Source organism: Cottoperca gobio, chromosome 17, assembly GCF_900634415.1.
Source record: "Cottoperca gobio chromosome 17, fCotGob3.1, whole genome shotgun sequence".
Taxonomy (NCBI): Eukaryota; Metazoa; Chordata; class Actinopteri; order Perciformes; family Bovichtidae; genus Cottoperca; species Cottoperca gobio.
Genome location: NC_041371.1, coordinates 17,373,383 through 17,395,555, shown reverse-complemented (window position 1 = coordinate 17,395,555; position 22,173 = coordinate 17,373,383). Strand labels below are relative to the sequence as shown.

General features: G+C 41.6%; 1 protein-coding gene and 1 long non-coding RNA gene across 2 annotated transcripts in view; one reads left to right on the top strand and one right to left on the bottom strand.

The window, feature by feature from the left end:
* Positions 1-5,484: 5,484 nt before the first annotated feature.
* On the bottom strand, positions 5,485-6,571 carry LOC115022471 (uncharacterized). The gene is made up of 3 exons (XR_003833895.1): positions 6,433-6,571; positions 5,716-5,799; positions 5,485-5,584 (listed from the first exon to the last, which is right to left on the bottom strand). It is a non-coding gene; the product is annotated as an uncharacterized LOC115022471 (long non-coding RNA).
* Positions 6,497-22,173, top strand: part of zswim5 (zinc finger, SWIM-type containing 5) — a 60,282-nt gene continuing 44,605 nt past the window's right edge. The window contains exon 1 of the mRNA XM_029453456.1: positions 6,497-7,022. Within this exon, the coding sequence (XP_029309316.1) occupies positions 6,497-7,022 (526 nt within the window). The remainder of the gene's footprint in view (positions 7,023-22,173) is intronic.

Here is a 22,173-nt window from a genome sequence, read left to right as displayed (position 1 = left end):
GTTACCATGGTTATAGGTGAGGTGTGGCAGGCCAGTTGAAAAGTTTACTTGTTCACCCATACAGTGTCAATGTGACTCTGCAGTAATACAACAGACTGCCCCTCTTCATTCAATTTAGTTGTCATTTCCAAATTCTGGATGTTTGAACAGAACTGCTCACCTAGCATTAGCATTAGCATTAGCACAGCGGATTCACTCATCATTTTAATGAAATACTGTTCGCTGTGGGAGCTTAGTTTGAGAGGAGACACTCAATTGTCAGATAACATATTGATATTTCTTGAGCAAACTTCAAGAGGAAGGTTGAGCTGGTTAACCGTCAACATTAATCCAGACGTCCTTCCGATAGAAACAAGAAAGATAGCGGAATGAAAGTAAAATGAACTTTACATTATTGACATTGTCACGTTAGATTAGCTTTTTTTTTTTATAAATGTTGGCATGCAGCTTGCGTGTTTTCATAGTTTATCTCCGCTGTTTTGTTGTAGCTTGTTTTCAAATTCTCAGTGGATTGTAGATGAATCTTGTCTATAAATCTGTCTCTTCCAAGAACTGGTAATGTCAGATAACAAGATTGCAGATAACAACGACAGAGACAGAATGTTACTGAATGCAAGATGCTTCTTATTAACAGGAATATTGGTTTAGTGTACATGTGAGTTCATCTCAAATTTACGGCGCCACTGCCATGTTTTCCACATTCAATTGTTTCCTCTGTGACCTACCCGACACAACACAGTGTACAATCTTTGCCCACTGAGCTGACTCACTGCTGCACCTGGGAGTTCATTGCCATGCTCAAGGGCATGTTGATAGCAGTGTTTGAAGAAGAGAAGCCCATTTTCATCCTCCTCACCTAGAATTTATAATCTGGTCTGTGGATCCTCACCAATCATAAACCAGACTCTCTACCCTTAAGGCTCCTCCACAACCACAGAACACGACAACACAGACACACAACATGTTTACATTACCTGGACACCGCCTGTGTGGAAGTTTGTGTGTTTCACACAGGGATATATTTACCGTTTACTCTCCCTACGCCGAGTGATAATGAGAGGAAATGTACACAATGGAACCACTTTCCTCATTTGAGGCAGGCGAGAGAAGGGGAGACAGGGAGAAAACAGGATATGGGAAAAAAAAGAAGGTCTAACTGGAGGAAGAAAGATAGAAGAGGGTGTGACTGGGAGAGCCAGAAAGAGTGATTGCATATTGACTTGATGAGAGAGAGGATGCATCATTATATAATTGTAAATCCCTGAAAGATAGGGTGTAATAGGGCTTTATCTCCTCCCACTGATGCTTGGTAATTTATCCCTCCCTCTTTCCATCCTTTTCTATCTCCCTCTCTCACCCTGTCACCCATCAATCTTTTTCCAATTACCTGCTCTGTCTATCCACAAATCCATCATAATCATTTCCATGGTAACGGGTTGCATCCTCCATTGGCTTTGGCCTATTGTTCAATATAATTGCATGCCAAAAAGCAGTCTTTAGAAGAGGGAAGGGGATACACAGAGAGACACCGATCTGGATATTGTCTCTGTGTTCAGCAACTAATATCTCTCCCACGTCTCCAAAGAGTTCACTTCAGAGGAGATAGTCTGCTTAATTTCAACCATGACGTCCATTCATCAGACATTTTATTAGCCATTATGCGCAGATTGGCTTCGTCCCAGGCTGATGTAACATCTCCTCCGCCCACGTAACTGTCAATTATTGTGAAAACGAGAAAGTAGAACTGCCAGTGCAAGATCAGTGAAGAACAAAAATTATATGTATTTGTTAGGAACTAACAGGAGCCACCGCTCTTTTTATTTTATTTGGTTAGTCATAATTGTAAGTTAATGAACAAACATTTTAAGAGTGCCTCGGGTCTCTCCGTTTTTCCACATAATTGCCCAAGAACTCCTTTTCACTCAAACCCCACCCAGCCATATGATTAGTCTACTGACATAAGCACCAAACTGATCCTTGTGTCCACGGGAGATTGTTCGCTTCTCTTGCTCAATGCGAACACTTGATCATATGCCAAAATTAGATACTGATCTTTTGGTATCAAAATGAAAGGATAAAAATAGTGTTTATGCCTGCTGTATTGCTAGATTCCTCCTGCTCATACTGGCAAGTTACAGTCTGTTAAAGCCTAATATTAACTTCAGATAAACTAAAAGAAGGAGGACTGTGTATTTGGTCCCCCATCATGTACATTACATGAGAAGAAGGGATCTCTTAATGGTCGGTATAAAGAGGAGGGATGATATCCATGTGACCATTCTTTTAAGACTAACTTGAAAAATTTGAGAATTTATCCTTTATATTTGCCTTATTTTCACCTGGCCATTGTATTATTGCATTCCCTATTTCTGTGTTTTTATCTACAGTGTATTTTGTTGTGTTATAACTTGCATGCACCGCACGTCATCCATGAGTAGCTTATAGATCCACTCCACCCAATGGCTTTAAGGATTTAGTATGTTTTAAAGGAAGTCGGTTATCTCGTCACATCTTTAGGTGTTTATACATGTGAACGTCCACACTTAAAGGCAGGGAGATATATATATATAGGTATATATGCAGACTCGACACAATTAATCATACAGATGGGGATAGTCTCTCCTTAAAGGCATTATGGCAACACATCAGACTTATATTGTGCTTTTCAGATTTCATAGTTTTACATATTGTATGATAATTTTTTTTAAAAATCAGTCACCCCAAGTTCAGTGTTGGTTGGTGATGTGTCATTATAGTTATATGCACCAAAAGAAATGCGAGTAATTGTGTAAAGAATTTTTTTTAAAAGAGAGGGCTTGCATGGAGAGAGTGTGATTGTACAAAATCAAAAGGTAAAGACGACTAACTGGAGACATGACGGGATTCGTAACTTGTGTCTGTAAGGGCCGACACAAAAATTGTCAGATAATTTCAAGGAGCAGCCCGAGACTTGGTTGTTTATTACCAAATTACAAACCAGATTAGTCAACATCATGTCCTGCCTCCTGCACGCTCTACCCAGGCTCCATCCAGATTGAGTCTAATACGGACAATCTCCTGTTGTGTGCTACATGTGTGAAAGTCTGGACCTGGGTCTCTGGACATTATCCGGAGTTCATATGAAAATAACAGCTATTGTTGTCTGTCTTTGTCACAAAAAGTCATTAACAGAATACAAACTTGATTACTTTAGCTATTAAAGATTACATATAATTGTGTTTGTCCCATTGATGAGTGAATGAAAGAATATGAATGGAAAGTCAAAACAGTGAGGAAAATATGATATTATATGTGGCTCTGCATTTTTATAGCCTCATGAATTGTGCAATGATCATATCGTTTTTGAGCAGCAGACTCTGCAGTCTATTGTTTACAATTCTCTGCAGCCAATGAGTTGGCAGAGTAGTGCAGTTGGAAAGTTGAATAGTCTTACAAAAAAACAATGTCGTTTTTTAAAGTTTGAGACAAAGAAGCAACAAACACAACTTTGAGCCTCCAAGTGCCCTATGCTTTTTTTTTTACAATAGATAGTGTGCAAACACGTGACAAAACTGTGTGACGTATACGTGCGATGCCATGTTGGATGATATACAAATCAACAATGGCGTCTAAAGCGAACAACAACAAGCAAAACAACTCTGACTTCTTTAAAGTATGTTGACTCTCTGGAGTCCTCTGCAAAGGCAAGATTCAGAGGAAAAAGTCCAAATTTGCGGCCGTGACCCGTACACGCTAAAGCCGTCGGATTATATTGAGGATTTAGATTCATTATCGCCGATTGAATATCCGGATATTGTGAACTACCTTGTGCTACAAACATCGTGGGCAACCAACGCACAAATGAAGGCGTACAAGAGCTTAGATGCTTATAATGTCTTTGTTTCTGGATGGGTTGGTAGTCTTCTTACCAAACCACTGAAAGATGACAGGGTGCTCGTCCATGCCCGTGTAAATCACTCTAAAAGAGCTCGAAGATACACCGCTCAAGCCGTGGTTTGTGAGTGAGAAGAGCGGCGATGTTATCCTCGCACACTGTGATTGTATGGCGGATTAAGCGAAGCATGTTCTCACATTGGTGCTTTGCTTTTCGCAAGTGAAGTAGTCTCAAGAATAAGCCAAACAAAAACATGCACAGAAGAAAAGAGCAAATGGCTGCCATCACATGTAAAGAAAGTGCCTTATTTACCAGTCAGCGATATGGAGAAGTAAGGTCTTACAGTGTTCGGGTATATCATAAGCACAAATGTTTAACGTAAACATTGAAAACATAGCTTTAGCATGAGCTCTTACCAAATATAAAGTGGACGCCACACACACGGGTGAATTGTGCTTTTTCTTCTGTTAAATCCTCACGAGTTATGTTGCTAAACCCACAGTCTACGGCGTTCGGTAGACAGAAATTCATCCCTCTTTTGTGGATCGTTGTTTTTGATGATTTTAGGAAATCTAAAGAACCGTTTCTCTGGGTCACGAGTAGCGTTATTACCACAATTATACACTGCGCACAAGGTTGGCATTTTCTTTCAATCTTAGACGTTTAAATACAAAGAAAATTACGAAGCGTTGCAGCAACTCCCGCGCTAACGGGCGCCGTCTTGGTTGTGTATATCATCCAACATGGCTGATTTACGTAAGCGTGACGTCACATGCACACGATCTATATCACGGTTGTTACAAGATAACATAAAAGTCAATAACATTACTATTGACTGTGTGCACATGACAGTGACATTGTATGCTTTTCTATAAGTAGTTTTTCTTTGTGTATTTTGCTCAACAGATAAATCAGCAATAGACTCCATTTTCTTGCAATATAATTAGTTTTAATTTGGCAGTTGGCTCCAAACCTTATATGAACTGCTGCACCCATTCACATGAATGTGTATTCGCTGACCTGAGGTCATTGATATGTATAGGACACATAATGGTGGGAATTTAATTTGCAAAACAGTAACTTTGTTATTCATGAGGAGGGATCGTTATCTGCTTCAAAGTGAAATGCGAACGTGAGCGACTTTACTTTCAGTTCAGTTAATGATCATTTTACAGTAATAAAAACTAAAACTAAAACTCCAATAGGAATATCATGTATGTTATTAATTTAATTTGACTTATTACTGTTATTGGTTATTAGTTGTTATTAGGTTGACTGGTGTTTGGTTTAATGATGTGACTTTATTGTGACCTTGTTGTCTACATTGTGTCAGATGCTTGCTTATGCATCAATTGTTTACACCCATTCACATAAATAATAAAGCATATTTACATATTAGAGAGCAGATTTGGGAGCTGTAGCTGGCATGCCATGCTGATAGGAGACTAGAGTGTTTTGTTATTGTGTTGGTTAGTGACGTGTGACATACTCCACCTCCCATCAATCTACTCACCCCCTCTTTCTCTCTCTATCTCTCTCTCTCTCTTTCACTCTGTTGCTCTCTTTGCGCGGCATCAAGTCACACAGACAAATAACGTAGAGACAGGAAATTAAGAGATTTGGTTTATAAAATAAAAGACTCACTAATCCCAGATGACTTCAACAAACTAATAACATGACATAATGGCAGCTATACTGTAGTTTCTGCATCTGTGGGGACACAAGAAGATGGGAGATGAGTCAGAGCACTTCAACACTAAGGATGATGAACAATTGTTGTTGCCTCAAGGACCAAAGTAGCCACAACAGCTGAAAAGGATCAAGACGAACCCGAGTCCCACCTTGTTGTTTACTTTTCATACTGCATGTCATCTCCAAAACCTGGTCTTCTAAATCTTTAGCATCCAGAACACTTGTCAACATTTCTGGAATAGTAGAAAAGAGAAAACACTAGGGGAAAAGGCAACCAATTGACTTAAAGTAAAAATATTATGATTACTATATTGGTGTGAAATCCTGATTATTGGTGGGTTACATATTAGGTTTGTTTTCTTAATTATGTGTTACATGATGGTGAGAATTTATATGAATCAATAAACTATGATTGATTTTCTGATATGGAGCGATGTATTAAAGATTAAGATTAAAATGAATGCAATTATTAATCTGAAATAATCTAATCGAAATTGAAGTGTGACCTAAAGCGGCAGTACATTTAGGTATAAAATAGTAAAAGTAGTCATTTGATCTATGGATGAATTACATTTTGAATTAAAACATGTATGAGAAAAAACATGATGCGAACAGGGCCAATAAAAGATTTGATCACAATCTCAGATATTTAGAAGTTGAATAAAAGTTACAGGTTTATTGATTACTCAGTGATATTAAAATAATATATTGAGAATATACCTGGAAGTATTGCAAATATTTTTCTTTAAAATGCCCATTTGTAAATAGCAAATTTTATTTTGAAAGTTATACTCGGAAGTCTTGTCTGAGATCCTGCGTGGTTTGACACTAGCTGCTCGGTGTGTGTGTTGTGAGTGTGTGTGTACTCGGCTTCCTGCTGCTGCTCGGTGTCCGCACACTGTCCGTCTCGTCAGTGTTGATCGGCTCGCCATGGCGGAAGGACGCAGAGAACAGCCGCCCCATCATCTCCTCTCCTTACCACCGGCCAGCAAGCGACCCTGCCTGCGTCCCGCTCCCCGAGGTCCCGGCCCGGGGCCCGGGCACGGCAGCGGGTTGCCCAGCTCCCGGTTTCGTTCCCCGGAATCTCTTCTGGACTGCGCCGCGAAGGCAGTAGCGGAAAAGTGGGCCTTCGAGAGAGTAGAGGAGCGCTTCGAGCGGATCCCGGAGCCCGTCCAGCGCCGCATCGTCTACTGGTCTTTTCCCCGCAACGAAAAGGAGATATGCATGTACTCTTCGTTTCAGTGCCGAGTCGCCGGCGAGGAGGGTCCGTCGGCGGCTACCGGCGGGGCTGGGGGTACTGGGTCCGGAGCTACAATCGCCGGCGGTGGCGGAGGATCTACCGGTACGACGGCTACCGTGGGGGCAGCCGGAGCAGTGGGAACGGGAGACGGACTTCCTTTCCGCCGGGGTATCAGACTGCTTGAGACCGGCTGTGTGGAAAACGTTTTACAAGTCGGTAAGTGGAATACTGCAATTTAACCGAGGCGAAGCTTTGTGGCACACATTGTGGACCGTTTCCAAGTATCTGCTGCTGGATCTCTGCTGGGGATGATTGATGGAAGTTTTCCCTGCTATCGTGGAAAGTACTCAAAGCTTCTCTTTTCCGCGCACATATAACCACACAGGGGTCTATGTGTAGGTTTTAAGTTTAGTAGGCTTACGAGGAAACATTTGTCGTCAAATGTCGAGCTTTTATCGGCCTCTCTTTGAAAAGGGGAAGCGGAGATAAGGTCGCTTGCTAGCTTAGCCGACCAGCTGCTGTTAAAAATTAAAGGGCTTCCTATTGTGGCTTTTCATTACTCTGTAGCTCTGCCGCGGACTACTGCGTCTTTGCCCAGTTTTACCTTCACGTTAAAACCTTGCCTCGCTGTGTTTAAGGGGTTTCAAACAAGAAAAGCCGTGTTTCGGCAACTATCAGCACTTTTTTTCCTCTTTGGAGCTCCTGGTCGACGGTCGGAGCTGGCTGGAGCCGTAACCCCGGCAGAGAGGCAGGGGGAGTCGCGGAGGAGGAGGGCTGACAGACGCGGATACAAAAGCGTTATAGCGTCGGGGCTTTATTTTTGTTCGTGCGAAATCCTCCTTGCAAAAGTCGTTTTTTCTCAACTCGCCATCGGTTGAGGGCGTCTTAGGCAAGGAACAAAGGCGGTTATTGGGTCTCTTATTATGATTAATCCAACGTTAATCCGTAAAAATCCCCCCACAGTTTTTTTGTTTATTTGCCGCTACTGGTCGGACCGGACAAAGAGCGCAGTCACCACCAACGTGGAGAATACATGCTGGGAGTGTTTGTGTTGTTTTTATTATTAAAGTTAACCCCTTAGTATCAGTGTATAACGTAAAACTGCCTTTATTGGTGTGTTTGTCTGCGTCCTCTCAGTCGCTTGCAACACAAAAGGCTTCTAGTTGAAATGATCGATAAGCGTCTCGCATTTCCAGCGCTGCAGAGAGGCTGTTTCCAAACAAAGGGCCATTCCGCAAAGCTCCATCTTCACTCAAATTCTCATTAGCTTCATACCCCCGGCTCTACACAGCCTCAAAATGAGCTCAGACATCAGGGAAATTGATGAGATGAAACCGATAGATTGTGTAAAAAAAAAAACCTTTTATGAATACCAGGAGGATTTTATTTTTCTTTGGCCATATGGCGTGAGAGCCACTGGAGCTTGTCTGGGGTTTCATGTTGCTCCGAAGTATCTGGGGGGAAGCTGCAAACTGTGGCTGCTGCTTTTCTCCGTGACTGCTGTATCTAATTGCATTTTATAAATGCTCATCGATTGCACCCCATAATTAAATGAAATTTGAGACCTGTGAATATGAAAGTGAGATTTGCTCTCAGTGAGATTAGTTGATAAGTTTTGAAAGTCTGAGTGAGTTGACATATTAGTTATTGAAGCCAGATTTGTTCCAGCTTCAGTTCTGTTGATCGCCTGACGGCCTGTATGCAGGGATTGTTTGTAAACCATAACTCTAGTTTAGCAGTTTGAAGTGATGACCTACTTTTAACACTTCCTGTCATTACAAACACACAGACCTGGTACTAGCAGAGGTGAAGCCACGTGTGCAGCAGAACTAAAGGATTAATCTGTTCATTCTGGTGTGTGCATGTACAGAATTTCATTCTAAATAATAATTAGATTTGTAGCAAAATATGCCAAAATGTAATAATAAAAAAACCCATTAGTTATAAACTTCAGTCAAAATTTAAAAGGTCAAAACAAGGCATACACCCGAAAGCAAATACTTTCAGTCTTACCTGCCTGCCAGGCAAATCACGTCAATCTCCCCCAAGGTCAGTCATAACAGGCAGGCGCATGGTTTTTTCTTTCTGTCAACAAAACACAAGATGGGCTAAATAGCTGTGTGATATCAAGATAAGATTAGGCTTGTTCTTCACTTTACACACCATGGGAACCAGTTACTGCTGGAAGGTTTACTGACTGACTTAACAGGAGAACAATTGTTTTGTTCACAGCTGGATTTAGAAAGGTTGGGCAACCGAGCAAACTCGCACACAATGCACTCATTAAGGATCGTGTTACACACCTGTAAGTGACAGTACTTTAAGATTACTTTCACCCGACATGGCAACATATAAGCTGCACTTTAAAATAGTGGCAATACATGTTTTTTAGAAAGTGAGATGGACGTGCCTCATGTAGTTTGTAATGGGAACCTGCTGGGGAGTGATTTAAGAATGAGACAAGGCTGCGTGCTTACACATGTGTGTGTTTGGTGCCTGGTTTAAAATATGGCATCTCAGGGAACTGCAGTCTGGAAAAGTGGTATTAAGCTTTTGAACCACATGCTATGCATCTTAATTGTTTTGATTAGCCTGCGAGCTACATTTCTAAGGGTTGTGTATCTTTCGGGAATCTCACAATTCAATTTCGATCCTTGGGGGTCACGATTCGATTCAAAACGATTGTGTTGATAATTTCAGGATGTTCTCCAGTCCGCTGTGCACTAATAAAGGTGGGGTGGCAAATTATGTCATGAAAGCAGAGTAAAGTGTGTATAAGATTATGGAGCTTTTATAACCCATTTGAAAAAGTTGTATCAGCTGATTGCATTAATGCAAACACACAGAAGCAACGCGAAGGCAAAATCTAACATTTATTCATGCGAAAGTTGCACAAGTAAACACTTTTTACTAAAAAGTTTGCTAAAAGTATTTCTCCATTTCCAGGCACTTCAAGAGTAACAAGATCAAGAAACAAAAATGCTGCCAGTTAAATAATTAAAATGAGTAGGCTTTCGTCAGCCCACAGCTGAGATGCTCTCTCGTCTGTGTTTGAGACTTTAGGGGAGCTGAATCCGCTGTTTACCACTGGTGTCTTAAGAGTTTAAAGACATCCACCAAGCATACAACCAGGAACACTAAAAACACTCAAGCAATGAGCTCACAAGTTAGGCTATCATGAGATATCTTTTTTTTTCTATTATTCCTCACAGCTATCACAAGCAAAGCAGGAGCTCCTGTTTCTATGAATTCATCCTTGTCTTTGGACTTGCTTTTGTCCTGGGTGCTCAAAGTCGGTGTGCCTAGAGACTAGTTTGGAATTGATCTTGTTTTTTCAGGTAATTACTAATGGGATCTGGTGCTAGAGACAGGGGGGGGGGGGCTTTTCTACTGTGCAGGACTTGACAAATTCAGCCCGGGTCACAGAAAGTTTAATACCAGACTAGGAGTGTGTGAGAACAGGACAACTGTTGCCACAATAAAAGTGTAAGCAACACAAAATCTCATTTTAGAGGCTGCATGGGGGATATTATATTTTATTTCTACAATCTTTTAAACATTTCTACTGGACATGGTGTCTCGCTGCTTGTTTGCCTCTGGCTGCTGATCTTTACTGCCCTAAAAGTGTGTGTGTGTATCTAAAAGCGCCTCCAACAAGCAGCTGAGTAATAATTTCAATTGTTTTGGAAAAGAGTCATTTCGGTATGTATTAATGATGTTTACTATGGAAGACATCTGTGTATGCATCAACAATTAAAAATTGAGTTGCCCGGTACGTCCCTTGGATGCCCTCCACCCCCGTACATTAAAGACCTTTCGTCTGTCGGCCTCTTTTAACCGTAATACTGACGGATTGAAGAGACGTGAGCTCATCAACAACTCATCGGCCCATGTGTTCATAATAATCTACTCCTCGCTCCAAGTCATAATTAGAATAATCAAAGCTAAGCTTGCTTGTATTTGTAAAAAAAAAACTAATTCACGGCACATACACACACATGTGTGCCCAGGAGCTTCCTTGCCAGAGCCTTATAAAGTCCTCAGAGAGCGGGAGGAAGGGATATTAGAGGAGGGAGGGAAGGAGGGGGGGGGGGTCTTCTTAAGCTTTGAGTCAAGCTTTGGGATTATTGGGTCATGCTTTGTTACCCAGCTGTAGAAAAACCCCTTGTTCACAGAAAGGGGGGGGGGGGTCTGCCTGTGTATGTGTGTGTGCACGTCCCTGTCTCCGCAACGTTACATAAAGCTGTAATGGGTCCCTGACGCCTTTTGAAGCACCAGTGACTCTGACAAAGCGAGGCAGCAAAATTGAACCGGATTAAACTGTATGGGACAGTCAGTCAGTGGGCTGGAAACACTGGGGGGCTTCTTGACTCCAAATATTTCAGGTCCTGAAATGTCTCAATGCTCCTAAAAACCACGGCACTTTTTTGGTACCAACCGAGTATCGGAAACCGCTGGTCAGTTATATACCTTTTCTTAACATTATTTTCAATTTCATTTAAAAAACGTGCCAAACTTTAGATTTTGTTTAATAATATTTAATAATAATTTTGGCTTCTTTTCTTAAATGCAAAGAAGGGTTTTGCCGAACAACATGTCTATATTTCTCAAAGTAAGGTATCAAAAAGGTATTTTGCACAATCATCCAGCTCTTTCAAGCAACACCCAGCACTGTTCATGTTCAGTAGGTAATTCCAAAATAGATTAACATGTGTAAATTATTCCCCCTGTGATTGACAGGGAAACAAGCAGGCAATCGTAAGAGCCCAACCATATCATTTGATATAATATCTTCTAGGACTGCAACTAATGATCATTTCATTCTTATTCAACCTTTCAGTAATACTTTTGATTTATCGGAAAAGCGGCAAATTCAAGAGGCTGAAAACAGTAAATGTCACCTCTTGAACATTTGGAGGAAGGCTTACGTGAGTGTCAACGTAAGCAATCGAGAACTAATCTGATAAACTCCACATTGAATTATGTAAAATAGCAGTGAAGATTGTTTTTTGTTTAGTTTTTTAGTGTGGAGTTCCTATGGGGTTCCTACTTGTTATCACAGTATGTAGTCAGTGTCAGTTTATGTATGCTTTTCAGTGTTTGGAGGGAGGTGTTGGTGGTTGGTCTTGCCAGTATTTCCTCAGATGTAATTTCCTGGCAGAATGGCCGCGGGGTTCCTTGTTGTGGAAAAGCTTGTGAGCCTCTGGTGTAAATCCGCTCTTTGGTTGCTCAAGAGTGGTGCGATTAAAGACAGAAGGAGGCGGTGAGCTCACCATCGCTTGCCTCATCTCCAATCTTTCTTCCTGACTCAACTCTAAGGAATCCACTGACACTGCTCAGTTTTCATCTCTCGGTTTTCTTTTCTAATTTCTTTATCTGCTATTCACTCAGAATAAACTATATGCAACTCTTGTCTATCATGCTCTTTTATGTTCGTCACACTCCCTCCCTCTCCTTTTCTGTAACTTACATCAGTGAAAGATGACTCGCACTTTAATCATATTCTGTCTGTAGACTCCCGCATAGTAAAGGGCTGTTAGTCGGCCAAGGGGAGATCTTAAAGGTTTTTAATCTTTACTTTACGCCCACCGTCTCCTCCACTGTTCATGCGGGAGGCGGCTGCTGGTTGAGGAAGTGTTGGTGGGTTTGACAGGAGGACTGGGGGAAGCTGGAAAGAGTCAGTCATGACTGTTGAGTGAGAAAGAGGTCAGACCGTTGACAACAACACTCTGGGCATGCGCCTCTGAAGTGTTTCCACACTGTCGGGAACGTTGGCTCATGTTCTTCTGGGTAACCATGAGTAACTTCACAGAGGTCAGACTCCTGTGTGACTTAGCTGACGGTGTATGTGTGTACGAGAGGAAAACACACATGTATGTGTTGGAGGGTGTGATTGTTCCTGTTCACTGTTTGTTCTTTGGTCCAGTCTATAGAGTGCTGCAGGAACGAGTCCTAACACCTGGAAATGAGTTAGCATTTTTACACTCCCGGTTCCCCCGTCTCAAAGTCAATGGGTTTCTTGAATGGGTTTGTGGTAAAGTGCCTGAAATGAGGACTGGGATTAAGAGATTTCAACTTGGTTTTCTACAACATAAAATATGTCAGTAAAAACCCCATTTATTAATTTTGAAGTTTTTACTTCCTCTTAAAAAGGCGGTTGTTAACAAGTAGCTAAATGAGACTCCTAAACTACTCCACCTTTAGCTTAGTGGTGGGGAAGTGAAATCCAGGGTGTAGTTTATTCATAGCTTAACGTTAGCTTTTTGTTTCTGGCGATTCCACTTGGGCTTCAAAAATCCTAAAAGTGCTGTTAGTGAAGATTATCTTGCTGTACAAACATGCATGTAACCTACATTTGTTTGCCACATATTTTATTTTCTGCAATAATCCAAAATCCACTGGAAATCCCGTTGGCTTTTTGTCGAGGGAACCAGTGTGACGCTAACTTCTGTGTTGGCCTACACAAATACTTCCCCCCCCTGCTGCACTCTGTAGGGTGGAAACTTAATGTCTTATTTTCATGTGCACTCATAGTTTACTTCCCCATATCAGACATTTTTATTGCAACTGTTGCTCTTGTTCAGATTTAATTACAGAAAATAGAATATTATTTACTTTTGTATGCTTTCTGTATGTTTAACATTATCTACGATCTTGTTCATGTAGGCTTACATCGGTGTAGTTTAATTCTTGTGTCTTGCTGTATTTGTCGAAAAGCCCGATTGTAACTTAGCTTGGAAAAGTGCTCTATATTATTTAAATGTTCATCATTACTTTCGTTTAAAGAAATGCTACATTTTCAACTTGTAAGTGCTTTAACCTTCAGCGCGCTGGTAATTGTAGCTGGATGCTTGAACATTAATTTGCAAAACCACATTTTCTTTTCTCCCTAAGTGCATGTCTTCTTGTATATCTATTTATCCATGTATATTCACAGCAGAGCCCATTCTGAGCCACAACTTAAGCCACTTAACACACACACACACACACACACACACACACACACAAACACTCACACAGTCCGTCTTCAACCCTTTCCCAGCGCACAAAGCAGACTGACAATATTTAATCAGTGTAATTAATTCCATGCCCGCCACACTCGAAAAGAGAAGATCGCTAAAACAAATCGTCCCCGCACTCTTATTCGCTCTCGGAGAGGCTCGTGAAAGACGAGGCCATTAGGAAGATGCTCTGTTGTTGTATATCAAAGGAAGAGGCACCTGTCCGCACGCGTGTGTGAGAGCGCATGAGGGCTGATTATCTAAAATCATTAATCAGAGGTTGTTGTTTGAGGGTTTCCTCCAGCAGACGGTCAGGCCTCCATTTGTACGTTGTATATGAGACACACAAAAAGCATAATGGAGGAATAGGAAATCCACAGACTTTTATTTAGTCTCAGCACGCGTTCATTAAACCGGCACTGTGATCTTCCTTAAAGCTTTTGCTGATTAACAGAGTTCAGAGTTCTGATATGTTTTGAGAGTCCAGACGCTCATGATGTTCACACATGATCTGTCTTCGAGCCATCACATCTAAACCACCAAGTAGAAAATGACTGGAAGTTTGTTTCCGTCTTTTCGACTTAAGATGGAAACAAATCCTAGTGTTCACATGACCTTAATTCATCGTTTTTGGAAGCTTATGATGTGCTCTTATGTAAACCTTTGAGGTAAAGAGGAGTACTTTCTTGCAAAAGAAAATGTCTACTGTGACATGTGAACCTTTTGCAGAGTAGCAAATGGGAAAGATTTCATTAACTGGGTAAATATTGTATCAGTTATTGAAACCAATACAAATTACCACCATTGAATTAGTGCAAAACTACCTAGATTTGAACTTTAAAACCAAAGAAGCTCCATAGTGGAACTATTACCCTGACGGCACTCCCTCCTGTAAAATGAATAATAGCTCTTTTCTTGCTGTAACCATTAGTATTTCCAGCACTGTTCCCATTTTCTTGTGTGTATTTCCCCTATGTGCTTTCTGTTCAAACCTGGCCCCAGGTGTTTCAGCCACATTTTTGCAGCAATTTCCAGCTATGCCATTTCCACTCTGGACTTGTTTGCTGTAGCGAGCAAAAAAAATGGCATTCTTTGCCGTTGGTACTGTTTGCTCAGCCCCTTCCCTCCTTCCTTACAGTTGTCAGCACAACATGTGTGTGTGTGTATAGGTTGTGTGTATCTGCACATGTGATGAGATAAAAACACAGAGCAAACCTTTTTTACTACCCCTGTCCTGTTTTCATAACCCCCTGTCCTGTTCGTCGGTTTGTGTGTTTTCTCCACCTTTAGTGCTTTTAGGTGGTAGGTGTGCAATTATCAGCCGCGATCAATAGCGGCCTTGTCCTTTTAGCTTTTGAAGCTGACAGCCTGCTGTATTCAGTTATTGCACTGTTCCACACCTGTCTTTTATTGGCTTTCTGTGTGTGTGTGTGTGTGTGTGCGTAAGTATGTGTTTACTATGGTTGTTGTACACATTTGGCTCCTGTCCATGTCTCGGAGAGAGACTGGACTTGAAAGAGAAGGCTGAGGCTCGCAGGCTGGACTATTATGTCCTCGTTTGGTTGTAATTGCCTAACAAATGTTGGGGAGAAAGGAGAGAAAATGGACAGACACGGAGGGGAAGAGGGTATTTGAATTGCAAAACAGACCCAAATCAAACTCTGTCTTGTGAACAGGTTGTTAGCCTCTGCACTGGAATTCTATAACTGGATTGAAATACTATATTCTCTCTACTACTTTGTCGTGTAATATAATCTTATAACACGTCCCACATGAGATTAAGTGACACATTTCCATAGAAATAAAAGCGATGCCTGTGGCACAACAGGAGGGGAAATCCAGGATGATTTAAGTAGGCGAGGGAAGCAGTGACAGGTAGCATTGTTGAGAAAAAACAAAAAGGTGAATCTCTCGGGGGGTAGACCTATTTTTGGACGATGTGATACTTTGTGTGGATTTTTCTTTATTTGGACCCTTCACTAGTCACATGAAAGACAAAGTTTGTCTTGAACTTCAAGAAGTTCAGGCTTCAACTTTCTTGCCAATATTTCTTTTCTTTTTACCCCAAATTAAAACTTTAAACCTGTCTTCATTTTATTGACCCCAGACCTCTTTTCCTTCCTCCTGGTTTAACTTGGTGAGGGAGGATAAAAGCAGCATTACTCTCTTCATCTCTGTGGTGTTATTGATTACTTGATGGTTGGATAGAACTCATTCAGGCAGAACTCTCGTTCAAGGTGTGTGTGTGTGTGTGTGTGTGTGTGTGTGTGTGTCTTCTATTCTCTATTTTTTTTTAATTTGCTGCAGGCCATTTTGGAAGAGCCCTGAAAGCTTAAAGATATATTTAAAGTTTTGTATGACCTGTGGAGCAAGTGTGCAACCATTTCATAAAGGAAATGAGCAACACATGGGGCCAGATAGCAAAAACATGTCAATGTTTTCTGTAGAGTAATAGCTTTAAATCCAACATAATTTCCTCAACAGTAATGTATGGTCATTCTTTCTTTCTTTCTGCCTTGCAAGCTTTCTGTCCTTCGTTCTTTGTATGCTGAACGAGCAGTCAAAGAGCAGATACAGGGACTAAACCATAACAATGAAAAGATCAGGGATTCTCCGAGCTAATTAGATTAGATTTGACCTTTTACGCCGCACATGATCATCTGCCCTGGCTCTCTGGGTTCCATCTGTGTGGCAGATACCAGTGGAAGCTGTTTGGGGTTTATTGCACTGTGGAGACTGCGGCCTTGTGCTACAGATGTACACAAAACACAGTATAGCAGCAAATGGAAATAATCTTTAAAGTAATGCGATTATCTTTTTCTGAGTTCCACGTGTGTAGCATTTTGAGCACAGGTCTCCAGCGCTCTTCCCATAATGCACTGCTTTGTGTTAGCCAGTCTGATGCGTTCCATATTTCCTTTTGAATTTGGTGCTTTATTGTGCTGCTCATCTCCACTTGCAATGGGCAGATGTAGATCATAGATATCAGACACATATGCATTTTTTTTCCCGCTCTTCTTTTGAATACACACACAGTTGTGTATTGCAGCGAGTGCCTGTATCCTATGTGCTTTTCCAATCGCAGCACTCAAAGCCCCTCACAACAGTGCTATTACTGCCAACGAGAGAGACGAGGGACCACAGGAGTACATTGTGTACGAGACATCCATTATAGTTGGATTAGAAAACTATTTCCATACATTTGGTTGACTTTGATCTGAGGAAATGGGAGTCAACAGCCATATTGCACTTAAATGTTTTACTTGCATGTGCTTACAGATGTGCTTTTTCTCGTCGCAGCTCTCTCATGTTCCTCCAACATTTTCCATCTGCTGTATTTAACAGTTAATGTGCGATTCATCAGAACCGACCTCGTCAAGTGATTTGATCTTTTCTAATTGCCAAGGTTTGCCTCTCCCTGGTCATCTTGTGCTTTTCATCGCTCTCCTCCTCTGCCCAAATGTGTGGATAAGGTTTTAAAGGAAGCACTTAGTGCTAAAACTACGAATAATTATATCACTTAGAGACCAAGTCCCCTATTATGGTGATTCAGACTGTCAGTGTGCATTAGCAAATGGGCCAGGGTCTCCTGTGTGGCTGTATTATTCTGAGTCGTGCGCTGTGTGAATCTGAAATGTGACCAGTACACCACTCTGTAACCCCCCAAAGGTCCTAAAAAACTCTCAGCCACTCCCATTTTTCTTTGTGCAAGTAGTCAGTGCCTCTTTATCAGTCTGACTCTATAGCTATGTTTACATACAGCTGCAAGGGTTCAGCAATCCTTCTGAGATTAAATTATAATGATAATACAATAAACACAACCTCAAACAATTGATTAGTAATGCTTTCATCTGATCCTATTCATGAAAATGAAAGAAAAAGGGATCAAAATGCGACAACTCGTATCCATTAAACCGTACTAAAGACTTTCAAATTGGATCAGCAGCATCTCTGTGCTGTCTGGAGAGTCAGATAGTGAAAAGCACAAACCTTAAATGCAATAACATTAAAATGCTAAGCAGACAGAAGCTGTAAATACATAGGCAACATAAGCCTTAATAGTTGTTAAGTCTAAGATGTTAGGAAACACTTACTTATAGCTACAGCAGACACGTTAGCATTAATTTCATCGCGTCTGACCACCTGACAAATTAATCAAAATCAACGTACAATATTTGTTTTTCTTCTCACTTTGTTTTGGTCATCACAAATTCATAAAGCTGCTACATGCCCTAGCTAGTCAAGGTGAAATACGTTTTGTGTAAAATTAGGTTTTTATTACGAACATTTTGGACATTTAATGCTCAAATTGCTTGCCCTGTCTGACTTTGTTTGCACTCTGTAAGTGAAATTCAATCACATTTATGTGACACTTGACATTTATTGGTTAGAAATAATGCAGATTGGGGCTTTATTGAAAAAATTATACATATATAAGAAATATTTTCCACAAATATCAACCCTCTTGTTACAATTCTGAGAAAATGCTTTGATACATGTTGCATCTCTGCAGCCTTGTCCTCACTGCAACTCGCATATCTGTTCTGGAGGAGTCTGTTGGGTCATGCTGCTCTTTTGTTGGCCTCGTCCTCAATGATGAACAAGCCAGGCTGCTACCTGCTCGGGCAGATACATAATCGTATCAGGCTGGAGTGAGGAAGATGCCTCCTCAGCACTTGTTAATTGAACGCTGAGTTAAATGAATCACCCCATTTTTATTTTTTACCTTCCTACATTATTATGTATTTTCCACAATTTCCCCTCATCCTTTCTCTGCCTGTCCGTCTGCCTCCCTCTCCTCTTTATCTCCTTGCCTGCTAATAACAGCACTCTGTGTGGGTTTCTTTAGTGGAAGGCCTGCCATGGCCCATTAGGCTGCAGTCTCACCGACAAATGAATGGTAAGACTGACTGCAGAGAGAGGAGGTGGAGGAGAAGGAGGACAGGAGGCGATGATGAAAAAAAGGGCCGGGGCAGGGACGGGATGGGTGAGAAAAAAGAGATGCAGGCGGGGGAGAGGGAAGGGAATCAGAAGTGGGGTGTGAAGGTAAGGAGGAATGGAGGGTAAGAGGGGGAGAGTGAGGGGAGGTGTGAAGCAAGCGAGGAGGTAGAGGAGGGAGGAAGAGGCGAGCTAAAAGGCAAATGTTGAAGTACATAACCAACCTGTCACCTCTGGCTCTCCCTTCCCCCTTCTCTCTCACACACACACACACACACACACACACACACACACACACACACAACGCACACTCCGCAGTCACAAAAAAAAGGGAAGGGAGGGACCTCATTAGGCTCTCAGCAGTCCATCACACACAGGGAGGGAGAGAGACTACTGAGCTCTATGGTGGGGGATGGGGATGCCCTGAGAAAAGAAGGGAGCAGAGGGAGGAATGAAATTGAATTGATAGAAGCAGTCAAGTGCAGCAACACACACACACACACACACACACACACACACACACACACACACACACACACACACACACAGGGGACAGATGAGGACAAGCTCCCACCACACACACACACACACACACCGCTCCTCTGAATGCAACATGATTAATGTGGTCAACAGCCGTGAGCATCAGTCTGGTCGAGACCTCTCACCCTTAACACACACACACACACACACACACACACACACACACACACACACACACACACACACACACACACACACAAATGTTGACCTCGTCCTCTTTAAATGTCCTTATGCCCTTTTCTGGCTCGTCTATTCACACACCCCTCCTCACCCCAAACAGCCTCCTCTTCCCTCGTCGCACCCAAACAAAGATGGAGACAGGAGACAGACACAGCGGGTGTTTTTCTTTTTTTTGTCCAAAATCATATTAGACTGGTACAAGCCTGGCATCCATTCCATTGCATAGACCTTTCTCACAGCAGGCCTTTTCTTCATAGTAGGAAAAGCAAATGTGTATTTAATAGCATTAATGATGGTTGGATTCCACACTAATATGTGTAAATTATCTTTTTTATCACAGTTTCAGAAATAATCTCTATTAATACCAACACGCCTGAAAACGCATAACACATGACTATTCACGTACACTGGGCATGCGTGCCAGTGTAAACGTGTCCGGTAGTGTAGACTTCCCAAGAATTTCCGCAAATCGATCGAATAATAGCTTTCTTCCTGCGCATGTAGGCAGTAGTAGGATTATAAAATGCAGAATTTAACTGCACAACAACTGCTAGCATAGACAACAAGGTCAACATCGCCTGCGTCATCATTTTGAAAAGTCTCCATTTCCGCTCCTCAAGACTGAAACACAATCCCGGACAACCCGAGACAGGGTCAGCAGTGTTTTCAAAAGTCTCTGTTTTGTAGGAGTTATACAACGCAGGAGTAATTAGGCACTTAGGCGTAAATGTAGCTAAAGTTATGCTTTTTAAAACAAAAGAGTGTTAGTGTGGATGTAGCCTGAGCCACTGCTTACGTCATCAGTTTCACCTGAGCTTTTGCTGCTATGACACAACACAATGTCTGCCTTGAAAAAGGTCTGTTCTAAAATATATTATCAACCGTGACATTTTATCCAGCAGCTGATCAGAGTTTATTTCAAATCCCCAAACATTTAACTCATGAAACATGTGGCCTTTAATTAAAAAAAAAAAAAAAGTACTGCAATATTAAAATGTAAAATTGGTAGAACCTCCAAAGAATAGAGAAAGTGGAGCGACCGACCTACAAATGCTTTCATGTATCATTGTTGTGGGAATTGTCTTCATAGAACTTCCTGTAATTGACAATGCCCTCGCCACACATCAGTTCCTGGACTCTAATATATACTGAGCACACATTAGTTGACAGACAGAATCGCAGCCGTGTACAGCTGTAAATAAATGTCTACAGATAACATAATGAACAAATGGATCTCCGGTAAAAACCCTCCTGCTAATGTAGCGGTTTGAAACATTACCTTTGTAAGATGGCCTCAAGACGTTTGAACCCAAACCACTTAAACTGTCAGTTCAGATGAGGCCAGTAAACTGTCCATCAATGCAAGCCTGTAATAGGTTACTAAATGTCCACTTTAAGGCTGTGAATTATTTCCTGTGTGTGTGTGTGTGTGTGTGTGTGTGTGTGTGTGTGTGTGTGTGTGTGTGTGTGTGTGTGTGTGTGTGTGTGTGTGTGTGTGTGTGTGTGTGTGTGTGTGTGTGTCCAGGGTGGGCATATATCAGTGAATACAGGGTTTCGTAGTTGTCATGCTTTAACAGGATTAGGTGCCTTCTCTGCTGCCTTACATCACAGGACCATTGTAGTGTGTGTGTGTGTCTGTCCTGTAAGCCAACGGGGGCCCAGCGTGTGTATGTGTGTGTGTATGTTATGCCCGTGTCTACAGCCAGGTTTCCAACCAAATGTTTAATGTTTCTTCAAATTGTGTTTACGGGCAGTGAATGTATTTTGGCATCAAGTTAAAGTTGTGATTTTTCTTTATACTTTTCATTTGCTTGTTTGTTTCCGTCTTGACCATGACGAAGATGGCGTTGAATGTAGAAAAACATCCTATCTAATAATTGTCTTCCCCTTACTTTCCCCCTCTAACTCTCTGTTCTTCTCTCCAACACAGACAACACGCGCACACCACACACACGTGATCTATATATTTAGATTTTAAAGTCTAATTTTCACCTAGTTAAATTTTACCTCAAAAAAGGGAGCATGCGGCATGCTAAGCACTTTTTCTGCCATGGCAGCAGAAAGGAAGTGTGTGTGTGTGTGTGTGTGTGTGTGTGTGTGTGTGTGTGTGTGTGTGTGTGTGTGTGTGTGTGTGTGTGTGTGTGTGTGTGTGTGTGTGTGTGTGTGTGTGTGTGTGTGTGTGTGTGTGAAAATCAGTGTTCAAAGTGTTGTGAGTTATCAGTGGGATGAAACACCACTGCTGTAACAATGGGATTAAAGCTGCGCCTATGAAAGAAGCAATTAAATGGTATCTTATCTCATCTGCTTCTAACACCAAAAAGCACTTTCATATTTTCAAGTTTTTCCTCCTCCCCTTCTCTGGAGGCATCTGCAGGTTCCCAGCAGACACTGCTGATTGGTGGACGGACAAACTGTCCTTTCATCTGATTGGTTTGTTGGATTTGGTAAAAGTGGACGTGCGACACAACGTTTATCCCCCTTTTCTGTCATTGTTGGGGACATTTTAAGTAAAGTTGATTTTGCAGCACTTGCTGTAATATAACAATGGTCATGCTGTCCATGGTGTTTGCCAGTTGCCCAATAGGAACAACATCAAACTTTATGCATTGTATGTGAACAAAAATTCCAAAAAAGGGACTACAACCAAAAAATTGATTTTGGTCCCGGCCACACTGTTTGATTGGCAGGTGGATACTGGTAAATGTAGT